The 25143-nt window shown below is 44.4% G+C and overlaps 1 protein-coding gene and 1 long non-coding RNA gene across 2 annotated transcripts in view; one reads left to right on the forward strand and one right to left on the reverse strand.

The window, feature by feature from the left end:
* Positions 1–25143, reverse strand: part of fam20cb (FAM20C golgi associated secretory pathway kinase b) — a 49831-nt gene that overhangs the window by 20701 nt on the left and 3987 nt on the right. Inside the window, exons 2-4 of the mRNA XM_028037844.1 lie at positions 23951–24126; positions 20537–20615; positions 870–962 (exon numbers count right to left, since the gene is read on the reverse strand). Of these exons, the coding sequence (XP_027893645.1) occupies positions 870–962; positions 20537–20615; positions 23951–24126 (348 nt within the window). The remainder of the gene's footprint in view (positions 1–869; positions 963–20536; positions 20616–23950; positions 24127–25143) is intronic.
* LOC114157087 (uncharacterized) lies at positions 5070–23727 on the forward strand. The gene is made up of 3 exons (XR_003598088.1): positions 5070–6615; positions 15416–15417; positions 23714–23727. It is a non-coding gene; the product is annotated as an uncharacterized LOC114157087 (long non-coding RNA).

Raw genomic sequence — 25143 nt, forward strand, 5'->3', positions numbered from 1 at the left:
CCAGCAGCCCCGTAATGCCCCCCCCCCAGACATAAATACTAGACGCCTCATTGAGCGCTGAGTCCTGCGTTACGTCGCCGCCATCTTGTGTGTGGCAGCAGTCCTGAGCTGTTCTGACTTGTTTCAACCGTTTTACCAAACAAACTGGATTCATTGGCTTTACCTTTCACAGGTAAGGATGAAAAAGCAGAATTACTTCACTTTGCAGCCAGAAACTCGCTTCTAAACAACAGAGAAATATTTCCTATGTAGCTAAATTAGCCCGAATTGACCACTGATTGTTAGCGTAGCTAACGTTTTCATCTTGTTTTAATGAGAGAGAGGAAGTGCATTAAAGACCAGGGGATTTAGAGAGGAAAGGTCAGTCAGGGTCAGAGCTGGAGCTGCTGTTCTTCTGTCACAGCTCAGCTTCACAACGCCGCCATCTTTAGCTATAAAGATGCTACGAGTCTACGACCCTCTCTACGTATTTATGTCTATGACTCCAGACCGGTGGGGTCCAAAGTGGGCCCCTGATTCCCGGCATCCTGCATGTTTCAGTCTCTCCCTGGTTTAACTCACCTGGATCAAATGATGGATCATTAGAGACTAAGAAGAACTTGGACCTGCTGAGAAGGTTGTTACCAGGGTACCAGTTGGTTCCAGGGAGGGAATAAAACATGCAGGATGCCGGCCCTCAGGGACCCACTTTGGGGGCCCTCTTTGGGGACCCCTGCTCTAGACTCTGATGTCTTTCAGAGATCCTCTGAGGATTTCTCTGTTCGTTACGGCGCCTCCTGTAGGTCAGGTAGGGAAACATGACAGGCTGGCAGTAGAGGGTGAAGACATTGATGACGCGAGGCATGCCACACTTTTCAGATTTGACCTACTTGTCCAGGTGAAAGGCTGCGATCTCTGCGTTGTGTCTCTCAAAGTCAGAGAAGTAGAAGAAGTCAGGCGGGGTTTCCTGCTCCCGGGTCTGTCTGCAGGGGCAGAGAGAGACAAGATGGCGGACATGAGAAACACAGACACCTGCTGAGAACCGGGTCTGACAGAACGGGGTCCAACAGAACCATGTCTGACGGATCTCAGAACCAGAGGAGCAGACGATGTGCCAACGGCTGGAGGAAGAGGCCAGCCTACATTCAGCCTCTTCCTCTCCTCTTCCTCTGACCGTCTCCCTCCATGTTTATTTTGCATCAGTGGTTTGATGCTGCAGATCTTCCTCCTCCTCCTCTTCCTCAGCAGTCATGAACTGAACCAACAGACCCCTGCTGCTCTCCTCCAGCACCTCTCTCTGCTGACCTTTGACCTTCTGCAGCTGAGCTCTGTTTGGTTCTGAGTCGGGTTCTTCCTTCTCTACTTCCTGTTAAAGGCCGGGTACTTCCTGTCGCTCACTTCCTGTGGGAAGCTTTAGAGAGTAGCCGGTTCTGACCCGTCTGGACCGAACCGGGCCGAGCAAAAGAACCAGATTACTGTTCCTGATGAAATCCTTAGATTGACCTCTGACCTGCACAGAGGAAGTGACCTTTGACCCCAGCTGAAGGCTGAGTCAGCTGCTCTTTATTTTCTCCATAAAACTGTTAGTTTAACCTGAACTGCGTAGAAATTATTATTACACAGAAACACGGTGGGAAAAATCTGAAAATGTTTTAATTTGATCTGCAAATCTGGAACAACGACCAGAACCGGAACCAGAACCGGGTTCTGGTCCAGAAGAATATTATTATTACTGGCTGCATCATCAGTTCATATTGTTACTGATGATGACAGGAAACTTTCTGAAACGTGTGGAGGGACAGCGAAGCATGCGCTGTAAAACATGTTGATATGTTTACTGAACCAAAAGTAAATTTCTATGGAAACATTTTTCAGTCTGAAGGAATTTTATTTTTCTCTTGGCTTTAAGAGTTTAGCTAAAAGAGTAAACTATTTTAATGTTTGGTTATTTTTTTCCTGAAGGGAACAAAAAAATTTACACTGCAAAATTTCATCACTTGTGTTTTTTTTAATTATTAGTCAGTTTGTTTTATTAGTTAGTGTTTTTAGTCAGTGTTTCTGACTAAAAACAAATTTTCTTTTATTTTGACAGCAAACAAAATGAAAGACTCTTTTTCACCTTTTCTTCTGCTTTCACTCTGAATGGCAAGAGGGAAAATAATACATTTTATTTTTAATGAAGAGATTTTCTTTCTGAAATTACAAGAATGAAGACGAAATATTACCAAAATTTCTAGAAAAGAGTTTTTAATGCTAGAAAGTTTTAGGGCTTGAATGTGAGCCGCTCAGTTCTTCTGGTTTCATGTTTTATTGTTCTGCTGATTTGTTAAGAGATGAATTATTATTTATTTGTGAAACTTCACAAGATGCTCAACATTCATTTCATTTTTCTGTTGGAGTTATAAAATTACTATTTCATTCAACTAACATATTATTCTCATATAACTTTGCCCTCAAACTTATTATTTTCTTATCCTGGTCATAATAATCTGTCACATATATGAGGAAATAAAACTTAAAAAAGATTTTTTATCTTTCTCTCTTTTGGCTGTTTGCTTTAGAAATGAAAAAAATGAAAAAATATAACAGAACATGACAATTGATCAAATGTATTATTCTTCCTCCAGGAGAAAATCAGCTGCAGCCGTTTGAGTTTCTCACTGAGCTGCTAGAAGCTTCCTCCTCCTCTTCCTCAGTCAGCCGCCCTTCCTCATCAGGTGAACTGAGCATGCTCAGAGCGGGCCGGCCCGCTGTAAACACATAGTTTTCTGTGGGTGGCCAGACAGTTTGTTGGCTCCGCTCCCTGCTCTGAGGGGCCCTGGGCCGCCGCCGGGGCGTCTGCAGACAAGCAGCAAACTCAGAGCGGCCATCTTGGAAATCTACCTGAGGAAACATTTCCTGTTTCTCTGTCGCTCACTGTAGTTTTAGGAATGAAGTGTTTGTTAATGCCAGATTTTTTTTCTTTCATTTTCTACATTTATTAAACAGAAATATATTTCAGGTGTTTTTTTTGTTCATTATAATTATTTACTGCCATAAAAACATGCCTGATACAAACATTAGTGGAGCTAAAGGAGGAGGCAGGAAGTCAAAGAGGTCGACTGTAGAAACTGTATTCTCTCCTGATCAGTAAAGTTAGCACACGGGTGTCCAAACGTTTTGTCCTGATGGCCATAATTGTCAGGTTAAAAGCCTTTTTTGTGACATTTATGATTTTATCTGCTCAAAACGATAAACTAAGACATGAAAGATTTTATTAAAACAAAGAAAATAGTTGGACATTTTTAGATGCAAACTTAAAAACAGTGTTTTTTTTAGAGCTGCTGTATTCGTATAACAACACTAAATTACAACCAATACAGAAACCTGCACAACAAATAAGAAACTGTTTTTGTTTGTAACATTTGTGGATCTAAAATAAAAAGTTAAAAAAAATGTTCACCTGTGTTTACAGGCCACACAAAATCATCCAGAGTGCCACAAATGGCCCCTGAGCTGCACTTTGGACCCCTGTACTCAGAGAATCGTCCTTTCTAAAGCTGTAACTGGACCAGAACTCAGAACTAAGAGGAAGTTACTGCCATGAACTATGCAGGCGGCTTTTAAGGCTCCATGTAAACCCAGAACTTTCTTCTTCTTCTTTCCACAAACTGAACGAGTCCAGAGTTTTTCTAAAGGCCTGAGAGAAACGCTCTGCTGTTGGAGCAAGACGCTGTGAAGGCGAGCTGCAGCAGGACCTGCAGCAACAGTGCCGCCTGCAGCAACAGTGCCGCCTGCAGCAACAGCGCCGCCTGCAGCAACAGCGCCGCCTGCAGCAACTGCGCCGCCTGCAGCAACTGCGCCGCCTGCAGCAACTGCGCCGCCTGCAGCAACTGCGCTATACAAGCAAAGTTCATCTTTCCAGAGTTTCTCTGCAGCGCTCGGCTTCTGCCACGAGAGTAAAGGATTAAATATGCAACGTTTATGTAAATGTTCAGTAACGTTAAACATTACTTTAAACATTTAAACAATCAGTTTATGATGAAACAATGATCAGAATGTTACTCTCAGGTACAAATGACTTGGTGCTGCGTTCATGGTCCTGTTTGTAAACGGAGCGCTCTGGGTTCTTCACTCCTCAGTCAGTTGAGCTGCAGCATCAATAATTTGTGAAAATTAGGATAAATCCACCGTCTTGATTAGAACAAGCTGCTCTGAAGAACTTTGTTCCTTCAACATGCAGAAAAACATTTCAACTGAAATCATTTCCTTTACAAAGTTAGAACAGTCGTTTGGTTCATGAATCTGACCGCAGCTTGGAGCTGTGATGAGGTTTTTATGAATCGGACGTGCCGAGATGTAAATATGCTTATGGTAATAATTCAAGGTGCCTGGAAGTCTGAGTGGATTTGATTGGCTGGAGAAAATCTACAGCAGGACTCTGACATGTAAAACGACAGGCTGGTCCAGCTGGGCTGCTTAACGTCTTCACACTTTTCAGAAAACATGACAGTTTGACCAACACAGTGGGCTGGACTGTGACGATGCAGCAAACCCACAACAGTTCACAGAAAACCATATTTGTGGCTGTAATGGGTTTGTGGTCCCATTACAGCCACAAACATCCGAATATTTTACTGGGATTTTATGAGACCAAAGTGTGAAGAAAATGATTCATGTTTTCAACATTTGACATTTGAGTTGGTCAATCACAGAAAATCCTACGAAAAATATTCAAGTTTATAGATGAAATGTGACAAAATGTGATGTAGTTGAAGAGCTAGGAATAGTTTTCCGTTCTATTCCAACTAAATATTTAGTTTGCAATAAAAGCTAATCAGTGAAGCAGCGATGCCTCCAGTGGAACCGTCACAGTAGAAACTCTCAGTTCTGATCGTTAGATTTGATCAATAAACACAAAAAGAGGATCTGATTCTGGGTCGAAAGCAGCCAACCTGGCAACCCGTCAACGACCCGGATGGACCACATCCTGGTTCCCAGGAGCCATCAGGTCACACCGCAGCGGAACGGAGAGTCTGATGGTGTCGGTGTTGATCCAGGCCGCCATCAGGTCGCTGATTCTGCTCTCCTTGTGTTTCATGTGGCTGCATTAGAGACAGCAGGGGAATCAAAGCTGCCACTAATGGCGCCGTTTCCTCACGCCGCCCCACAGGGCAACGCTGGTTTTCAGCTAATGGGTTTTCTCATTTCCTGGACTTGAAAGAGAGAAAACCTTCTCAGGTGTTAATGGTGGTGATTAGTTAACGCTGCATGTCAGACTGGAAACATCCCTGCTGCAGCCATGATTAAACGCACAGGAAGTTAAAAACATTTAAACAATAATGTCATTTCAACATGGCTGCTTAGCTTAGCATTGATAAGAAGGAGCTCATTTAGAGTTACTGAGAGTTCAGCGAACCCCCACCTAGTCTGCTCAACACGGTTCACTATTATCAACATAATATATCTTCTTCACAGACCTTTTCTGAAATATTCTAAAGAAATGCTTGCTAAGCTGAGATAGCTACAGGCTAAATGCTACGCTGTTATCTGAGACTAGATATTAGCTTCTGTGTGCTCAGATGGTTTCTACTCTGCATATTAAGGTATGTTTGGTGTTTGAACTCTTAAAATATGCAGCTATTAGCATTTTAAAAAAAGGTCTCAGGTATTTATGGATTTCAGTTATTCTTTGACAAAGAAAAGGACCATGCTAGTGTTAATGCTAGCATGCTAATGCTAAAGTATGCAGCTTTTTATTTTGAATTGTAGAATTGGTCAAAACTACAAAAGCAGCTTTACTGCACGTCATCTGCCTTAAACACATAAAACTATTGTTGTTTAAACAGTAAAAACATAAAAAGTGAGCAAATCATTTCCAGACGCTGCGGCTCTGATGTCAGATATTATCAGATATTTCATGTTCATTTATATGTTTTGTGCTGCAGTCTGTGCTTTCGAGACAGCACAATGAGTCATGGGCAAAATCATTAAATGAACTGTCATCAATATATATTACTAATATTTTATAGATGTGTATTAACAATGGTCAGAATTATGAGGACAGATGATTTCTGTTGGACTTAGCATATTCTGAGAGGATACAACTCTAATCTCAAACACTGTAACAAATTCTGGTCATGGATCCAGGTACGAATTTATTTACAGCTTTTACAGCAAATGTTCTTTCTTGGACGGGCTGGACTGAATTACACTTTTATTGTGTTTCTGTGCAATGAGAATGAAGTCATTCTGATGATGTGACATTCACCATCCGACCTGCATGTTTTACATGCTGTTAGCATGTCGCTAGCATGTCGCATAAATATTTCTACGGCCTTTTAGGCTGCATTCAGACCAACCAGAATTAGGTTCCTGAATCAGACTCTGATCGGTTTGTCTAGAAAGTTTGATTTTTGGGGGAGGTCTGAATGCAAATTTGAATTCCAAAACGGACTTAAAACCGAACTCTGATCCGCCTAAAAGCCTGGGTCTGGCTCCGGTAGAAGTGAACTCTAAACGGTAGAAAACCTGTCTGAATGCAACCTGACTAGAGACCGTTCCAAAAGCAGGAAGTTGGATACAGTGCAGGGCATTCTGGGTAATATATTGCTCTCTGCTCTGCAGGTTAATGAAGATGTTGTGTCGGTTGCCATGGTAAGTAATTGGGGGCGTGCTGTGGTGGTGCAGGGGGTTAGCACGCCCCACATTTGGAGGCCTTAGACCCGCGGACGTCGACTCCCGGTCCCGACGACCTTTGCCGCATGTCCTCCTTCAAAAATGGCGCCGGCTCAGTTGGCTGCCTGCAGACGCAGCTCCTGTCGTGTGTTAATCTGTGTATAAAAAATTCTTGCTGTAACTGCGAAATAATTTCCCTGCTGGGATGAAGAAAGTAATTCTTCTTCTTCTAAACAATGAGTTTGGTGTCATCATATTTAATACAGTTTAAATCACATACCTGATGGTGTTTTCTTTGGTGTTTAAATGTCCAAATAGAGAGAAATATAAAGTAATAAGTTATACTGCAATAAAATCTCATCTAAATGATATAAAGTTAACAGCCAATGTTGTAGTTGGTGGTGATATAAAAATGGACAAAACAAAATTATAATAATAAATGTTCCTACATTATACTGTCAGATACCAACAGATTATGATCCATATCTACAGTATTTGTCTGTGTTCTCTACTGGGAACCAGTTTGCAGGCTGGTGACCAGGGGAAATAAACTTAAAAACAAAACGAAGCTCATTAAAATTAACTAGTGACAGTCAGACGGGGTCCTCAACAAAGATGTTTGTAAAAATTAGGTGGCTGTGTCGTTTCCTGATCAAAATGAGACAAACGTAAATAAACGGATTATAAAATGTCTCTTTCTCTATGATCTCTTCAAAACAATCATAATTCTTTGTATATGAAGGAATATTCAAGAATATATTGAAATATAACTAAAATATACCAGACTTCAGGAGGAGACTGAGCGAAACTAAGAATTTCTACCATCACCCAGCATTTAGAGTACTGACGATTATTTTATATTTTCTCGGTCTTATATTGACTGACATGTTCTGCAAACATGTCAATAAATGTAAACGGTTCTGATATCATGAAAACTAATTCTTTGCTCACTTAATAGAAGCCACTTTATTTCGTTTGCACCTTCACTGGGCTGCAGACGCAAAGCTGTGCAATTTAGTAATTTCACAAAATCCTTACAGTTAAAAGTTTGCCAGGCAAACCTGTTAAACGATGTTACCTCCAAAACGTTGGCAGCAAGTGGATTTTATTTTTTAGACAGTAAAATAAACTGGTCCAAAAAGTAAATCAGACTAAATCTCTAATTGAACTGGTACCACTGGTCGCTGAGTTCAGAGAGCCGTTTTATCCACTAAACTATATCGGCCAACAAAAGTCCAATAATCACCTGTTATTGATCCTGATCGATCAGACACTCTGCGCTTTAAGAGGCAAACCTGGATTAACTGGTGACACTTTCAGAATCTCAGTTTGAGTGAAGATTTGAACCGTTTCTGATGTAAAAGTATAAAAGACAATTTTTTTTCTCTTATAGTTGAGTTTTAGTCACTTGATGAAAAGAATAAAGATGTTTAGTTAAATTATGAGAAAAATATCAACAATAAAGAAGAAATGACACTGCCACATAGATCTGACATGAACTAGGAAATAAACTATAACATGTTAGAAAAACAGAGTTTAAAAAGATTTCACTATTGTTTCTGTGGATATCTAATTCAAATATCATACAATATGAGGGAGATGTGGAAAACATAGCCAGTCGATCTTTTTAAACATTTTATTTTAATCCCATGGATCTTCAATCTTCAACATTTATGTGGTTTTCAGGCATTAATCTTTGCTTTCAGGCATCTTGAGATCTATTTCGATCTTCTTTTAACGAGTTTCAACCTCTGAAGCAACACAGAAATCACGACAAGTTCTGCGTAATTTACATGTTTTGGTCATTTTACATCTTCTGTAAAAAAAAAAAGGGCAACATACCATGTTAGACCAATAAAAGTCTTTCTAATTAGTTATTCCCAAGATCTTAATGGTTGTGTTATGGAATGGGATAGCATTTTTGCAAAAATTTGTAGTTTTTTAAGCTAATTGCATTGTTTACTTCCTGTAAATCTATAACACAGGCGCCTGCAGGAGCGTCACTAGAGTTAGCGGCTAACAGGCTAACCACTAATGTATATGAATGAAGAAATCCTACAACCGCTAAAATCTGACGCCGCTCCGTTTTTGTTTACGTTTTGTGAAGAAGAAAGTTGCGCTGTTCTTCTTCAGAGATTTTGTGTCGATTCCTTCAGTAGTTCTTGGTGCAGCGCCCCCACAGGCGACAGGGGGAACAGGTTTTTCAGTTAGTTTTAGTTTGTTTGACTCAGTGCAGTGTGAATGAGAACTAGAGTTCTGAAAATGTAACAAATGTTGCAATTTTAGTCCCCAATAGAACCGAGTCTACCGGACTATCCGGTCTGAATGCACCTTAGTCACTACGTTCACACAGCAGCTGAACTGATCCAGATCCGATCCGATCCGATCCAAATGTGGAGCTAAATCGGACCGATTCCAAAGCGTCTGCAGTCTGAACGCTCATGTCACATTTTACCGACTTTTCGTCGTCAAGGTGAAACTTTGGTCATTCAGCAGCAGGAGAATCCAGACGGTGAAGCTAGACTTTCCCTGAGTCAGTGAACGCATCACATCCCAACCCCACCACTCCTGGTCCCACTCCAAACAGAACCAGGTCAGAACCAGGTCTGGATCGGGTCGGAGCCGGGTCAGAACTGGGCGGGGTTGGAACAGGGTTAGAACTGGGCCTGGATCGGGTCCATGTCAGCAGAACCACATCAGAGAGGAACATTGTGTTCTTCCCGACCCGTTTGCAGGAGAATTATTGCCTTTTCCAGGTTTATTTAAAGCTCTTCATATGTTTGCTGTAACTGCAGCTGCATAATTACGGACTGAGGTTTTCTTTAGCGCGGCTTCAATGAAAGCACAACCACACGCTAAAAATGCTAATCCATGGATTTCTTTGGAATATTCCCAGCATATTCCTCGTTTCTCCCCGAGGAAGCATCGGGGAGAAACGAGGAGCGTTTCACCTGCGGATGATTGACAGCAGCTGAACCTGCCGCCAGGTCTCACGCTGTTCCACAAATAAAGCCAAGAGGCTTTTTCTACCCGGCCCGCTGTGCACAGTTTCATTTAACTGCCTCAACTTGTGAGTTTCTTTAATCAATTCTAGCTTTAAATTACCACCATCCACCACCGCGCCACTCCCCGCCATTAAACCCATTTGTTTGTGCCGCCACTCCGAGCACGAGCTGCAAACTGCCTGAGTAATTAGTAATGCAGCCTCCTTCAGATTCCTTCATGTCTGGACGGGAATTTATAGCCAACACAATTAGACTAATTGGACTGTTTGGCGGTGGAGCTCCGACACGCAGGGCCGCGGCGGGCGATGGCAACGGAAAGGAAACTCACGTAATCGGTCAACGCGGCGGGCAACTTCCAACAATTTACTGATTTACTGAACGCAAATGTGTGCAGATTACAGAGCAACCGTCAAAACCACAGCAACGCACAGAGCAGGGAGCAGGTCAAAGGTCAGGAAGAGTCAGAGAGAGAGGGAGACAGAGAAGAAGAGAGAGAGAGCGGTCCGTTGAGGGGCCTGGTTGGAGGCCTCTGTTTGGTTCTGTTTGGTTCTGGAGTCTGAAGGCTGGGTCGGTAAATTAGTGGGTGTGGGTGATGGTGGCTGCTGATCCTAATCTGAGCGTTTCATCAGCAGAAAGCAAAACTGTTCAGAGGAACAAACTGGGCTAGTTAACAGTTTATAAGGAGGAGCTGGAAAGTTTTATGGAGGAAAAACATGTTTTATGAGAAGAGAAACAATAAAGAGCAAATGAACATTTTCCAGAGCTGTGAGAGCGACGGCAGGCCACGCCCCTTTCCTCTCAGCCAATCAGACGCTGCGTGTCTGTAGCAAACGAGGAGGATGGTGTGATGAAGAGCGGATGGACGGGTGCAGCTGAACGTTTGGAAAACAGGAAGCAGTAAAAATAAAACGAGACGAAAACATGCTGAAATATCCAGGAACCGTTTCACAGGAAGGAAACGGAAATTAAACTCTTCAATTTAAAAAGGAGGAATTTACTGGAACGGACTTCCATCTTCAGAACAAAAACAGATTCTTCCTGAAAGTAATTAATAACCTTGACAAATATACGGTCTGATCTATATGTGCATATCTATATCTATATTGTAAATATAACCATATTTAGGATTGGTTTAATCTCATTCATGTTCAGCAACAAACGAGAAATAAATTCTGACTCTGATCTCTAAGCATAAAGAGATGCAGCTTTAAACAGTCCAATCCAGTCCAGTTTATACCAGTCCAGTCCAGTGCAGTCCAGTTCAATCCAGTGAAGTTCAATCCAGTTCAATCCAATCCAGTTCAATCCAATCCAGTCCAGTTTATACCAGTCCAGTCCAGTTCAATCCAGTCCAGTTCAGTCCACTTTATACCAGTCCAGTCCAGTTCAGTCCAGTCCAGTCCAGTTTATACCAGTCCAGTCCAGTGCAGTCCAGTTCAATCCAGTGAAGTTCAATCCAGTAAAGTTCAATCCAGTTCAATCCAATCCAGTCCAGTTTATACAAGTCCAGTGCAGTGCAGTCCAGTTCAATCCAGTAAAGTTCAATCCAGTTCAATCCAGTTCAATTCAGTCCAGTCCAATCCAGTCCAGTCCAGTCCAGTCCAGTTCAATCCAGTTCAATCCAGTCCAGTTCAGTACAGTCCAGTTCAATCCAATCCAGTCCAGTTCAATCCAGTTCCATCCAATCCAGTCCAGCCAAGTCCAGTTCAATCCAATCCAGTCCAATCCAGTCCAGTCCAATCCAGTCCAGTTCAGTCCAGTTCAAACCAGTCCAGTCCGGTCCAGTTCAATCCAGTCCAGAGTAGTCCAATCCAGTCCAGTTCAATCCAGTCCGGTTCAATCCAGTTCAATCCAATTAAGTCCAGTTCAGTACAGTCCAGTTCAATCCAATCCATTCCAATCCAATCCAGTCCAGTTCAATCCAGTCCAGTCCAGTTTAATCCAGTCCACAGTAATCCAATCCAGTCCAGTCCGGTCCAGTTCAAACCAGTCCAGAGTAGTCCAATCCAGTCCAGTTCAATCCAGTCCGGCTCAATCCAGTTCAATCCAATTAAGTCCAGTTCAGTACAGTCCAGTTCAATCCAATCCATTCCAATCCAATCCAATCCAATCCAGTCCAGTTCAATCCAGTCCAGTCCGGTCCAGTTCAATCCAGTCCAGAGTAGTCCAATCCAGTTCAGTCCAATTCAAACCAGTCCAGTCCAGTTCAATCCAGTTCAGTCCAGTCCAGTTCAATCCAGTCCAGTCCAGTTCAATCCAGTTCAATCCAATCCATTCCAGTCCAATCCAATCCAATCCAATCCAATCCAGTCCAGTTCAATCCAGTCCAGAGTAGTCCAATCCAACCCAGTCCAGTCCAGTTCAATCCAGTTCAGTCCAGTCCAGTTCAATCCAGTCCAGAGTAGTCCAATCCAACCCAGCCCAGTCCAGTCCAGTTCAATCCAGTCCAGTCCAGTTCAATCCAATCCAGTCCAGTTCCGTCCAGTCCAGTTCAATCCAATCCAGTCCAATCCAATCCAGTCCAGTTCAGTTCAGTCCAGTTCAATCCAGTCCAGTCCGGTCCAGTTCAATCCAGTCCAGTCCAGTTCAATCCAATCCAATCCAATCCAATCCAGTCCAGTCCAGTCCAGTTCAATCCAGTCCAGTCCAGTTCAATTCAGTCCAGTCCAGTTCAATCCAATCCAATCCAATCCAATCCAATCCAATCCAGTCCAGTCCAGTTCAATCCAGTCCAGTTCATACCAGTCCAGTTCAATCCAGTTCAATTCAGTCCAGTCCTTTCCAGTCCAGTCCAGCCCAGTCCAGGCCAGTCCAATCCAATCCAATCCAATCCAGTTCAATCCAGTCCGGTTCAATCCAGTTCAATCCAATTAAGTCCAGTTCAGTACAGTCCAGTTCAATCCAATCCAGTCCAGTTCAATCCAGTTCAATCCAATCCAGTCCAATCCAATCCAGTCCAGTTCAGTTCAGTCCAGTTCAATCCAGTCCAGTCCGGTCCAGTTCAATCCAGTCCAGAGTATGCCAATCCAGTCCAGTTCAATCCAGTCCGGTTCAATCCAATCCATTCCAATCCAATCCAGTCCAGTTCAATCCAGTCCAGTCCAGTTTAATCCAGTTCGGTCCAGTCCGGTCCAGTTCAAACCAGTCCACAGTAATCCAATCCAGTCCAGTCCAGTCCGGTCCAGTTAAAACCAGTCCAGAGTAGTCCAATCCAGTCCAGTTCAATCCAGTCCGGCTCAATCCAGTTCAATCCAATTAAGTCCAGTTCAGTACAGTCCAGTTCAATCCATTCCAATCCAATCCAATCCAATCCAATCCAGTCCAGTCCAGTTCAATCCAGTTGAATCCAGTCCAGTTCAATCCAGTTCAATCCAGTCGAGTTCCGTCCAGTCCAGTCCAATCCAGTCCAGTTTATACCAGTCCAGTTCAATCCAGTCCAGTCCAGTCCAATCCAATCCAGTCCAGTCCAGTCCAGTTCAATCCAGTCCAGTTCAGTCCAGTCCAGTCCAGTCCAGTTCAATCCAGTCCAGTTTATACCAGTCCAGTTCAATCCAGTCCAGTCCAGTCCAGTTCAATCCAGTCCAGTTCAGTCCAGTCCAGTCCAGTCCAGTCCAATCCAGTCCAGTCCAGCTCTAAATCCTAACTGGTCCTGGTGATCCAACAGTGCAGAGCTCCATGGATTGTACTTTGGGTTCCTGACCCGCCCCATGGTCAGCCGAGGCTCCAAAGCTCATGTTTGAGCAGGCGCTGTGCAAACACGATAAATGGGAACCCCCCGGCCCGGTCTGACCCGGCCCGGCCCGATCAGACGACAGCGTGTTAATCCGAGCTGCTTTCTCCTTTCTGCTGCTTTTCCTCCAAAACAACAACAACCAGCTGCAGCTGCTGCTGATCCGTTTCTCTGGTGTTAATAATCTGCCAGTTGCAGATTCTCCTGCTGCCGAACCAGAACAATATTCAGAAAATAACTTAAGAACTTTTTAATCTCAGCATCTTTAAACTGCTGCATTTTTCCTTTTATGGCTAAAAATAGACAAATCACAATAGAACAGAAATCTATCAGGTTTAGGGCTGGATCAATTTATCGGGATGACTCAATTATTGAACTAATTGTCAACTAAATTAGTAATAACTAACGTCCTGTTGAGCCCTGTTTAATGTAAAGAAAACCAAGATGGCCGACGATGCTGCGATGGTGACGCAGGAAATAATACAGCTCTAATTTCCTCACCACAGCCAATAGCAGCTCATCTGTTTTAACAGCCAGACACTGAATGCACCTTAAGATGTATTAATGTGCACATTGGAAGCCATATTAGCACTACCACAGACGCTAACAGCTGCAGACGCTAACAGCCATAGAAGCTAACAGCCATAGAAGCTAACAGCTGCAGCGAGGGGCAGTGGGGGGCAGCGAGGGCAGTGGGCTGCGCTTAACGGGACATATACACTGCTCAAAAAAATAAAGGGAACACTCAAATAACACATCCTAGATCTGAATGAAAGAAATATTCTCATTGACAACAAAATCACACAAAAATCATCAATGGAAATCAAATTTATTAACCAATAGAGGCCTGGATTTGGAGCCACACACAAAATTAAAGTGAAATAACACTACACGCTGATCCAACTTTAATGTAATGTCCTTAAAACAAGTCAAAATGAGGCTCAGTATTGTGTGTGGCCTCCACGTGCCTGTATGACCTCCCTACAACACCTGGGCATGCTCCTGATGAGGTGGCGGATGGTCTCCTGAGGGATCTCCTCCCAGACCTGGACTAAAGCATCCGCCAACTCCTGGATAGTCTGTGGTGCAACATGACGTTGGTGGATGGAACGAGACATGATATCCCAGATGTGCTCAATCTGATTCAGGTCTGGGGAACGGGCTGGCCAGTCCATAGTTTCAATGCCTTCATCTTGCAGGAACTGCTGACACACTCCAGCCACATGAGGTCTAGCATTGTCCTGCATTAGGAGGAACCCAGGGCCAACCGCACCAGCATATGGTCTCACAAGGGGTCTGAGGATCTCATCTCGGTACCTAATGGCAGTCAGGCTACCTCTGGTGAGCACATGGAGGGCTGTGCGGCCCTCCAAAGAAATGCCACCCCACACCATTACTGACCCACTGCCAAACCGGTCATGCTGAAGGATGTTGCAGGCAGCAGACCGCTCTCCACGGCGTCTCCAGACTCTGTCACGTCTGTCACATGTGCTCAGTGTGAACCTGCTTTCATCTGTGAAGAGCACAAGGCGCCAGTGGCGAATTTGCCAATCCTGGAGTTCTCTGGCAAATGCCAAGCGTCCTGCACGGTGTTGGGCTGTGAGCACAACCCCCATCTGTGGACGTCGGGCCCTCATACCATCCTCATGGAGTCGGTTTCTAACCGTTTGTGCAGACACATGCACATTTGTGGCCTGCTGGAGGTCATTTTGCAGGGCTCTGGCAGTGCTCCTCCTGTTCCTTCTTGCACAAAGGCGGAGGTAGCGGTCCTGCTGCTGGGTTGTTGCCCTCCTACGGCCTCCTCCACGTCTCCTGGTGTACTGGCCTGTCTCCTGGTAGTGCCTCCAGCCTCTGGACACTACGCTGACAGACACAGCAAACCTTCTTGCCACAGCTCGCATTGATGTGCCATCCTGGATGAGCTGCGCTACCTGAGCCACTTGTGTGGGTTGTGGAGTCCGTCTCATGCTACCACGAGTGTGAAAGCACCACCAACATTCAAAACTGACCAAAACATCAGCCAGACAGCATAGGTACTGAGAAGTGGTCTGTGGTCCCAACTGCAGAACCACTCCTTTATTGAGTGTGTCTTGCTAATAGCCAACAATTTCCACCTGTTGTCTCCATTTGCACAACAGCAGGTGAAATTGATTGTCAATCAGTGTTGCTTCCTAAGTGGACAGTTTGATTTACTTGGAGTTATATTGTGTTGTTTAAGTGTTCCCTTTATTTTTTTGAGCAGTGTACTTGGGTTTAACACACTGGCTCCATGGAGCCATGCAGTCTGATCAGGCTGATCTTATATTGATCTCTGATTGATCTCTGATTGATCTCTGATTGATCTGCGTGTTGCCGATCCAGAAAGCCGACCGATTGACCAGCGATTTGATGAAGCTGAGGCATCAGAACCCGGTCAGCTCCTGGTTGTTCCCTCTCATTCCTCCGGGTCAGTCCTGATTAAGCTTACAGAACCGGATCCAGACCCAAACTGGGTTCTGTTTGGACCAAAAGTTGACTTTGGATCTGATGACCTGGTTCTAAAAAGTTCTGCCTTCTCCAGCTTCATGATGCTCACACTAAGGCCCGTCCCCCACTAGTTGCTGCTGGAGCTAAAGCAGCCACAGCCTTCAGTCCATCTCTAATGGCCGACAGGCTGAAGCTAACGGCAGAGACAGCTAGCTAGCTAGCTAGTTTCAACTGTTCTATAAAGGTCAAAGGTCACCAGGCAAAACCCTCTGCTGACTGTTGTTCTATTTACACTTGGAACCAAAGTTCAAATTTCATTTTATTTACCTCAGAATTTCCTCCGCTTGGATGTTGATCTGTGTTCAGAACCAGAACCAGAACCAGAGGTCATCACAGAGGTGATCAGCATTTTGTCTTTGCAGAAGCCAAACATGATAAACTGGGTCAAAGGTCATCAGCAGTCAGTCAGTCAGTCAGCTCAGCACACTGATAGCAAGAACCTGAGCAGAACCTGATCAGAACCCGACCAGCTAGAGCTGGATCACCTCTTGGCAATTCAGATCATAATGTGGTTCATTTACTCCCAGGACATCGGTTTGGTTTTGAGTCAGATGAGCCTGAGCTCCTCCAGGTGAAGCTGTGTTGAGTTGCTGCTTTCTTAGTACAAACTTGAAAATATTTTTCTTGGATGTAAATCTCAACCAGAGCTGAAACGATTCCTCCAATGATTCCAGGACCTCCATTATTAAAATTCCTCGAGGAAAATGTACCTGCCTCAAAGCTTCGTTAATTTATGTTTTATTATTTAGCGCACCGTGTTTCGGCCGGGACATTATTTGCGTTGCGCTGAGCTCTGACTTCCTCCTCTGAGTTGTTGACCAAAGCTAAGTGTTAGCGGCATAAAGTCCAATGTTCAAGTTCAGCCTGGGAGGATTTTATTGATCCATAATAATGTCCGGGGTTTCGTTGTTTTCGGGGGACCAATAAGCATCCTTAAAATGACTGGCGCCATGCCTGCAATACGGCAGCCTTTCTCCTCCAGGAGCTGCTGGTTCAGAGCGAACGGCAGGAAGAGCTGCAGGTATTAATACAGGTGAGCGGATAGACTGAACACGGCGGGCGGCTGAGGAGCTGATGGTTACAGTGTAAGTGTAGCTTTACGGACGAACCGCACAATAAATTTCATATCATCCCGGTCTGAACAAACGGCTGGCGGAGCGTCATGATGATGATGATGATGATGATGATGATTAAGCTGCTTCATCAGCTGCAGGTCTGGTTGTTGTGAAACGATGAGTTCAGCTGTAAGCCTCAGAAATCCTGGGCTGGGCGTCACAGAGGATTGTCTCCTCTCTCACATGGAGCCACACAAATCCTTCAAGGCTAGACAGGCACTGACTTGGACTAGACCGGTTAATGCCAGGCTAGCTGCATGTCTGGAACTGATTCATGGTAGGTGTTTCATCACACAAACACAGAAATCAGAGCAGACGCGTTTTGAGAAACTGTGACAGCACAGAGAAGAAGAACTGATTTTACTTTCTGATCTTGTTCTGAAAACAGAAAACAGCCAAAGGATCAATGGTGAAAACCTTTTAGAAGCAGAATGAGGAAAAACCGACAGACGAGTCGATATCCAGGCGCAGAGCAGCTTCACAAAGATGGCTGATGGTCGATGGCTACCGAGATGTTCATCACATTTACCGCCTGCTGACCGCCTGCTGCTGCGGCACGTTAGCATGCAGGCTGAGAGGAGACGCTCTGATGTGAAAACTCAGCTGCAGGTTGGGAACCAGGAGATGATTAGGAGGGAGAGGACTGAAGACCAAGTGATCAGTTGATTGTTCCAGTTGAACCCTGACCCCTAGCCAGCAAAGCTTTTTATTTTGAATTTGTTCAAACTAAAAAGTTTCAGGCTGTTTTCTTCCTGATGGTCTGACTGACTTGGTTCTGTTGGTTTTCTCTCTGCTCTGACCCAAACCAGCCTGTTCCCCTCCTGGCCTGTGGGGGCGCTGCACCAAGAACCACTGAAGGAAACGACACAGAAACCTCTGAAGACACTGAGAGCAACTTCCTTCTTCACCAGATGGAAACAAGATGGAGGCGTCAGATTTTTCTCTTTAGTCTTTGGCTAAAGACCAGAAGCCATTTCTGCTGGTAGCGCTAGGCTAGCAGGTTAGCTTTGGATGGATTTACCCAGAATGCCCTGCGCTGTAGTCCACTTCCTGGTTTTGGAGCGGTCTCCGGTCCGCTTGGCGTTCACATTCAAACCGAACCCAGACTGAGGTTTGGAGGACCAGAGGTCAGAGGTCGATTAGCATTTACACCAAACAAACCAGGTAAGAATGGCCTAGTCAAAGTCCTGACCAAAATCCATTTGAAAATCAGTAGCAAGATTTGAAAACTGATGTTCACAGAGAATAATCTGAATAAGCAGAAAAAATATTGATCAGGAAGGGAAACACAAACACACCACGATGCATTCACTGGCCGGTCCTCCCCATTAAAACACACTGAAGCCATTGGTCGGCTTGAGGACGTTAAAGAGGCGTGAAGCAGTGAGAAACATCTAAACGGTCTAGTTAAATCCTGTCAGTCTTACTGAGCTCTGACATCCAGCAGTGCCGCTCTCAGCCCGTCTCACATCAGCCCAACATGTGAAGCCATGCAGGGAGCTGATCTGAGTGTGCAGGCTGCCCCTCCTGGCCCCGCCCATTCCGGAGCTCCGCCCTTTTCCCCCAGCCTGTCAGGATGACCCCTGGCCGCTGCGCTGCGACTGCAGCAGTAATTACAGAGTGTGAATAGCTGCTCCTCCTCCCTGCTGCTGCAGCCAGAGGCTTCGCCCCGCGCTGCTCCGGCTGCTCAACGTTAACCCTCCATTAATTCAGCACCACAAAGCCAAGGTGACATTTAAATCCACCAATCAGGGGGGAGTTCGTATCACACACCGCTCCTTGTTGTGTTATGGCAGAAATATGACTGGTTCACAAAGGAAACGTGAATTAATGTGACTTTACAGCAGGAAGGATTTGATCATTTCTAACCAGTCGGATGCCATGTTTCAGCTCTTAAAGCTTTCCAACGTAACTTCCGCATCAAACTCTGAGCCTTCTGTCTGCTTCTCCGTTTGTTTCTTTGTCCTGTTTTCTTTCCAGCTTCATATCTGTAAACATTCAGCTTCGTCTTCCATGAAGCTCTTCCTCACTTCCTGGTTAGCCAGGAAAGCCTTGAAAGTAGAAACTTCCAAAAACAAGCAAAAAGCTCCAGAGATGGAACCCTGACTGAGAAAGCTGGCCTTTTCTCACCTAGTCTGACCACAAAATCCAATATGGCTGCCAACACAACAACATGATAACAATAAATATGTTTCTATTGGCCTGCTATCCATCACAGTGATGACCAGACTCCAGAATACCCAGCAGGTTTTAAAACACTTTAACATTAGCTTGAAATGCTAACAGTAGTTAGCCGGGATGCTAAGCACTACAGTCAGCAGACCCAAACTGCAAACATAATTTGTATCAAAATATCCAGAATGTTAAGGGAAAATATTACAAACATCTAGAAACTGGAGTGGAAAAGTTTGTAACTTAAACATAACGAGTTTAGTTTCATAACAAAACCAACTGTTACCATCCAGCCAAGTTGCTAGCATTAGCTCAAGCTGTTAACATTAGCTCAAACTTCCACAGCCTGATTTAATTCCACTGGGGCTTTTAATGAGGGTCAAAATGGCAGCAGCCATATCTTTGTGATGAATTATCGGACACATTTCCACCTGAATATGAAACTTTGCTTTGTGATTTTTTAGATTTTAAATGATGTTGCAACAAGTTTCTAATGAAAGTGAGAATTTCTTTTTTTCAATTAAATTTAAACTGTGCAAATGAATATAAAACAAAAAAAATAGTTATTACAATCTAGTACAAACATCTAGTACAAACAGCTAGCATTAGCTCAAGCTGTTAACATTAGTTCAAACTGTTAGCTGTCTGGGTTAGCACCACGTTAGCTCCTCCTGGATCTTAGCGAATTCAGGTTCTTATGAAACGGATGAAGCTGCCGCTGCGTCTCTGCTGATGATTTCATTAGGTTTTCCTGAGGCAGCGTGTCGTCGCCGTAGCGGGCTGCATGCAGCGTAATCTCAGGATGAGAGACTCTAATGACATGTTAGCCTGTCGCTCAGCTGCTGATGAAGCAGCTACTGTTAGCTTTACAGCTGAATCCTGAAGGAATTATCCGTCTTTCAGTGTTAAACACGGAGAAACACCGGATGGATTTTTACGTTTTCACACTCAATTCATCTTTGCAGTTTTATAATCAGTGTTGCAAATCATAGTATAACTGAGTGGGGTCCAAAGTGGGTCCCTGGGGGCCGACATGCTGCATGTTTCAGTCTCTCCCTGGTTTAACTCACCTGGATCCAATGATGGATCATTAGAGACTAAGAAGAACTTGGACCTGCTGAAAGGTTGTTACTAAAACCAGGAAGGGAATAAAACGTGCAGGATCTCCAGGAGCCCCCCTGACCCCGTGGGGCCCAGGCTCCTCCCCCCTGACCCCGTGGGGCCCAGGCTCCGCCCCCTGACCCCGTGGGGCCCAGGCTCCTCCCCCCTGACCCCGTGGGGCCCAGGCTCCGCCCCCCTGACCCTGTGGGGCCCAGGCTCCGCCCCCTGAGTGGTGAAGCAGCAGGACTTACTTCATGGGCTTGAAGAGCGCCTGGCCGTAGTTGTGGAAGGTCATGATGAGCTTCAGCTGCGTTCCTCCAGACTTCATGGCTGTTGCAGTGAAAACAAAACAAATCATCGTCTTTATGCCAAACAAACAATTTAATCAGTTTAGACTCAAACAAAGAACAAAAACTATCAGAGTTCTGGTTCTGGTTCTGGTTCCTCCAGCCGCCGGCGGATTCTACAGCACAACTAGAACGAGGAAGATCTGAGGGCTGAAGACAAACTGGTTCTGATCCGGTTCTGATTTCAAACCCCTTTAATCAGCTTTGGCTGGGAGGAGATTCCAGGTCAGATTATTCCCGGCCTGGTTTACTACCGGGCTGAACTGGGCCTAGGCTGGGTTCTGATGCTGTAATCTCTGATGTGAAGAACGACTTGCTGAAGAGAAAAGTCAGGAAACAAGAAACATCTCCTCCAAACAGAGCAGTGTGTGTGTGTGTGTGTGTGTGTGTGGGTGTGTGTGTCATGTAGGCGGCTTCCTGAACAGATAATCCCGCTGCAGATAAACGTTTAATCTGCGCTGCAGGCCTTTCAGTTGTCGGCAGATCAACTGGAATCAGAATCAGTTTCTGCAGACGGCGAGTCGCCGAGTTCTCCAGGAACCGAGAGAGCGAGAAAGAACGGTTCAGCTGGAGCTGCTCTGCTCTCGCTGCTCTGCTCTCGCCTGGCAGATCATAACAGCAACCGTTGGATCCAGACTGGACCTGTGGCGCAACCAGAACCAGAACCACAAGCAGTAGTTCCTCTCTGGCTCTGTGTGGGAGGAATGATGGAGGTCTGCAGGCGTCGAGCAGAGGAGATCCAGGAGTCTGATTGCTTCCTGCCTTTCTTCCTGGACGCAGTGTGTGTGTGTGTGTGTGTGTGTGTGTGTGTGGGTGTGTGTGGGTGTGGGTGTGTGTGTGGGTGTGGGTGTGTGTGTGGGTGTGGGTGTGTGTGTGTGTGTGTGTGTGTGTGTGTGTGTGTGTGTGTGTGTGTGTGGGTGTGTGTCGGTGTGGGTGTGTGTGTGGGTGTGGGTGTGTGTGTGGGTGTGTGTGTGTGTGTGTGTGTGTGTGTGTGTGTGTGCAGTGAGCCGTCACCATGTGGGTCTGCCTGCTGCAGCTTTGAGGTGTTTCCTACTGGAGCTGTTGACTGACTAAGTTTTTTCTGACCTGCCTTCATGTGTTAAAACAGAGAGGCAACTGGACCTGCAACTGGACCTGCAACTGGACCTGCAACTGGACCTGCAGGTCCAGTCCTGGGAATGTTGTGGACATCGGCTGCACTGAGTGTTGCTTCTGATACGTTTCCCAACATTTAATTAGGATTATTAGGAAAATATCAGAATTTCATGTTATTAGCAGATTTAAAACTGAAAGGCTGAACAGGAAGTGAAAAGTGTTCAGCAGCAGGTGGGGGAGGGGCACAGCTATGCTGCCTCCAGCCCTCGGGTCTCTCTGTTCCCTCAGGTTAATGGGTCAGTGTTCTGAGAACCGCTCCCACTGAGCCCGGTTCTGGTTCTGGTTCTGCTGGAACCAGACTCGTTGGAAGTGAGTCGTTCCTTTCCACTGTCGCCACATGCTTGATCAGGAAGAGGGTCTGGTGCAACGTCAGCTGGGACTATAATCTGAATTAGACATCATATTTACTGCCACTACATTACATAGTTCTGGATTTATTGATCCGTATCAGTAGGCCTGTCACGATAGCAAATTTTGCTCAGCGATTAATTGTCTCAAAAAATTATTGCGATAAACGATAATATTGTTTGAAGACCTTTTTACACTGATTTAATGGAAATGATATAATAATGCATGTGATTTCCTGCCAAAGATAGATACACTTTATTTTCAAAAGAATATTTAACACTGGAGCTGATAAACAAAATAAACAAAACAACCAAAAACAAAAATAAAATGGATTCTCAGTCTCCATTAACAAAAAATGTACTTGATAAAAACTAAACAACATAAAGCCAAAGTGGAAATAAATACTGCATTCAACCAAAAGATCATGAAGTCTGTATATTATGTTGCCCTTCAGTAATAATTAGATTTAAATAGAGAAGATGGGCACATTGACTACCTGATGCAATAGTTCACACTACATGATTTTTTGCTCCTATTTTTCCCCTTACAACAATCTTAAAACGCTGGTCTTTCTAAGATTGTGTGGTGTGTTATGGTAGATCGTCGTTGCTCAGATCTAAATCAGGGTTTTTCCCGACTGGGATCTTAACGCTTCCTGTTGAATGTGACAGGCAGCCAATCAGAAAGCCTGGATTCTCCTCCTGTTTTCTGAGGGTAAATTACGGAGGGGAATCCCAAACAGCTGACACGGCGCAACCTGAAGTCCAGCCGACATTGGAGATGATATGTGGAAACAACATTAATGTTTATTCAACATGCAAAGAATATAGAAATGACAAGAGGAGGAGTTGGAGCTAAATTGCTACCGCAGTTGATAAACCCGGTAACTTTTCAGCTGTTCTTCGTTAACGTGACATAAACAGGTTCTAATGATTTTCATTCAGTCAGGACTTTACGCTGACACTAGCCACATGCATTGCAGGTAGACTGTAGTAAAGCATTGATTAATGCCTGGTTTTAAAATTAGTTCACTGAACTTGCAGCCATTATTTGGTGCCCATTGTTGGACACCACACGGCAGGACCGAACCCGATCGAACCGTTATAACTAGGATTTCTGTCGGCTAATGTTTGGTCGCTCAGGTTTTAAAAATGGGCCGACAATCAGCCGACAGCTCTAAGATCCTGTTGTCTGCGCTGGGCTTTACACTGAGGAAATGAGGTCAGAGGTCAGTGGAGAGCACCGGAGTTGAGCCTTTTTTCATTCGGTGTCATCAACAGAAAGAGAAAAAGCACGGAAGAGACGATAATGCCGATAATTGAAATGACGTCGATAGTTTTAATTTATCGTACGATTAATCGATTTATCGTTTATCGCGACAGGCCTACATATCAGAAATGTTTCAGCTCCTTCACAGCCTGAATGAACTCAAGTTTTCATTTAAATGATGCACAATAACATTAAATAAAAAATAACAAAATGAAAATAAAACAAAATATGACTAAATTAAAATACAAAAAATAAATTAAAAACTAAATGGAATTGAATTAAATTATACAAAATAAAACTAAATCAAAGTTAAACAAAAATAAACAAAATAAATGAAACTGAGAGTTTAAAGAGTCGCTCAGCTGGATGGATTATTGATGCTTTGAACATTTTGGTTGTGATTTATTAAACCCGGTTCTGGATGTTGTGGGGATCGGGACGGTTCTGATGGAACCCGGGTTCCACATGTTTTATTTCCAACAGAAACAGACAGTTTGCATGACTCCAAATGCCCAGCATGGAAGGTCAAAGGTCACGTGGACTCACCCACGCTGGTGATCCTCTGGGTCAGCAGGTCCCTGAGCAGCGCCTCCACCACCGGGCTGTGCCGGCCGTAAAGCTCGTAGCGGTTGATCCCGATGTGGAAGCGCAGCCAGTTGGGGTACGACTCGGCCGTCAGCTCGCCCGCCGGGCTCAGCTCGTCATCGGCGCCCTCGCCGGTCCTGGATGGCGGCAGGAAGAGGAACGGGAAGTTTAAATACCGAGACAGGATCTGAACAGGAAGGAGGAGATTACTAACACTGAACAGGAAAAAGAACTTCTAGTTCTGATGGTCGCTGTGACGATCTAAGATATTAGAACTAACCAGCGATATTCCAGCTGTTACTGAGGAGAAAAATATCAACGTTTAGGTGAAAAACAACTGGGTCGCCGTGGAAACGCACTAAAACTGAAAACCTGCATCTGAATCTGGATTATGTGTAGATTTACAGTCAGAAGTGTGAATTAGCGCCCCCTGTGACCAATTGATGGTACTGCTGATGAATGCTACGTAAAGAAAGACGTTTCTCTACATTTAGAGCCAAGAGGTCAGAGGTCAGTTCCTCTGATGACATCAGGAAACAGGAAGAGATCAACAAGACATATCAAAACATACAGGAGGGCTGCTAGCATTAGCATTAGCACAAAGGTCCAGCAAACTCCTCCCTCTGCAAAGATCCTTGATAGAAGTCAGATGCACACTCAGCATAGCTTTTTGAGGATCTTCAGAATCAGAACTTTGCCTGATTTCGGTGAAGATGTTTATTAGAACAGACTTTCAGTTAGCCGAGCGCTAAACCAGCGTTCACAACATCCTGAACTTCTGGAACATTGCTGTAGTACTGCTGGAAGTTTAAGTTCATTTCTTTAGATTGTTTCTTTATTTTCATCATAAACTTGTGTGAAGTGTTTAAATAACAACTACATGGCCAATGATTAATAAATTGTCTTTAGTCTTTTAATAAACGTATGAAAACTGAGAGACTTGGGTGAAAACGTTTTATTCACTAAAATGTGGAGGTTAAAAAAATAAAAATGGAAAAACAGAAAAATTAACATGAAAATATCTGAACTACCATATTTTCCAGACTATAGATCGCACCTCACTATAAGCCGCATCCACTTTATTGATGGAACTTGACTTAATGTCGTGTTTTGATTGTTGATTCTATGTTGCATTGTGTTTCTGTGTTTGTAAT

This window comes from Xiphophorus couchianus, chromosome 2 (assembly GCF_001444195.1).
Source record: "Xiphophorus couchianus chromosome 2, X_couchianus-1.0, whole genome shotgun sequence".
NCBI lineage: Eukaryota > Metazoa > Chordata > Actinopteri > Cyprinodontiformes > Poeciliidae > Xiphophorus > Xiphophorus couchianus.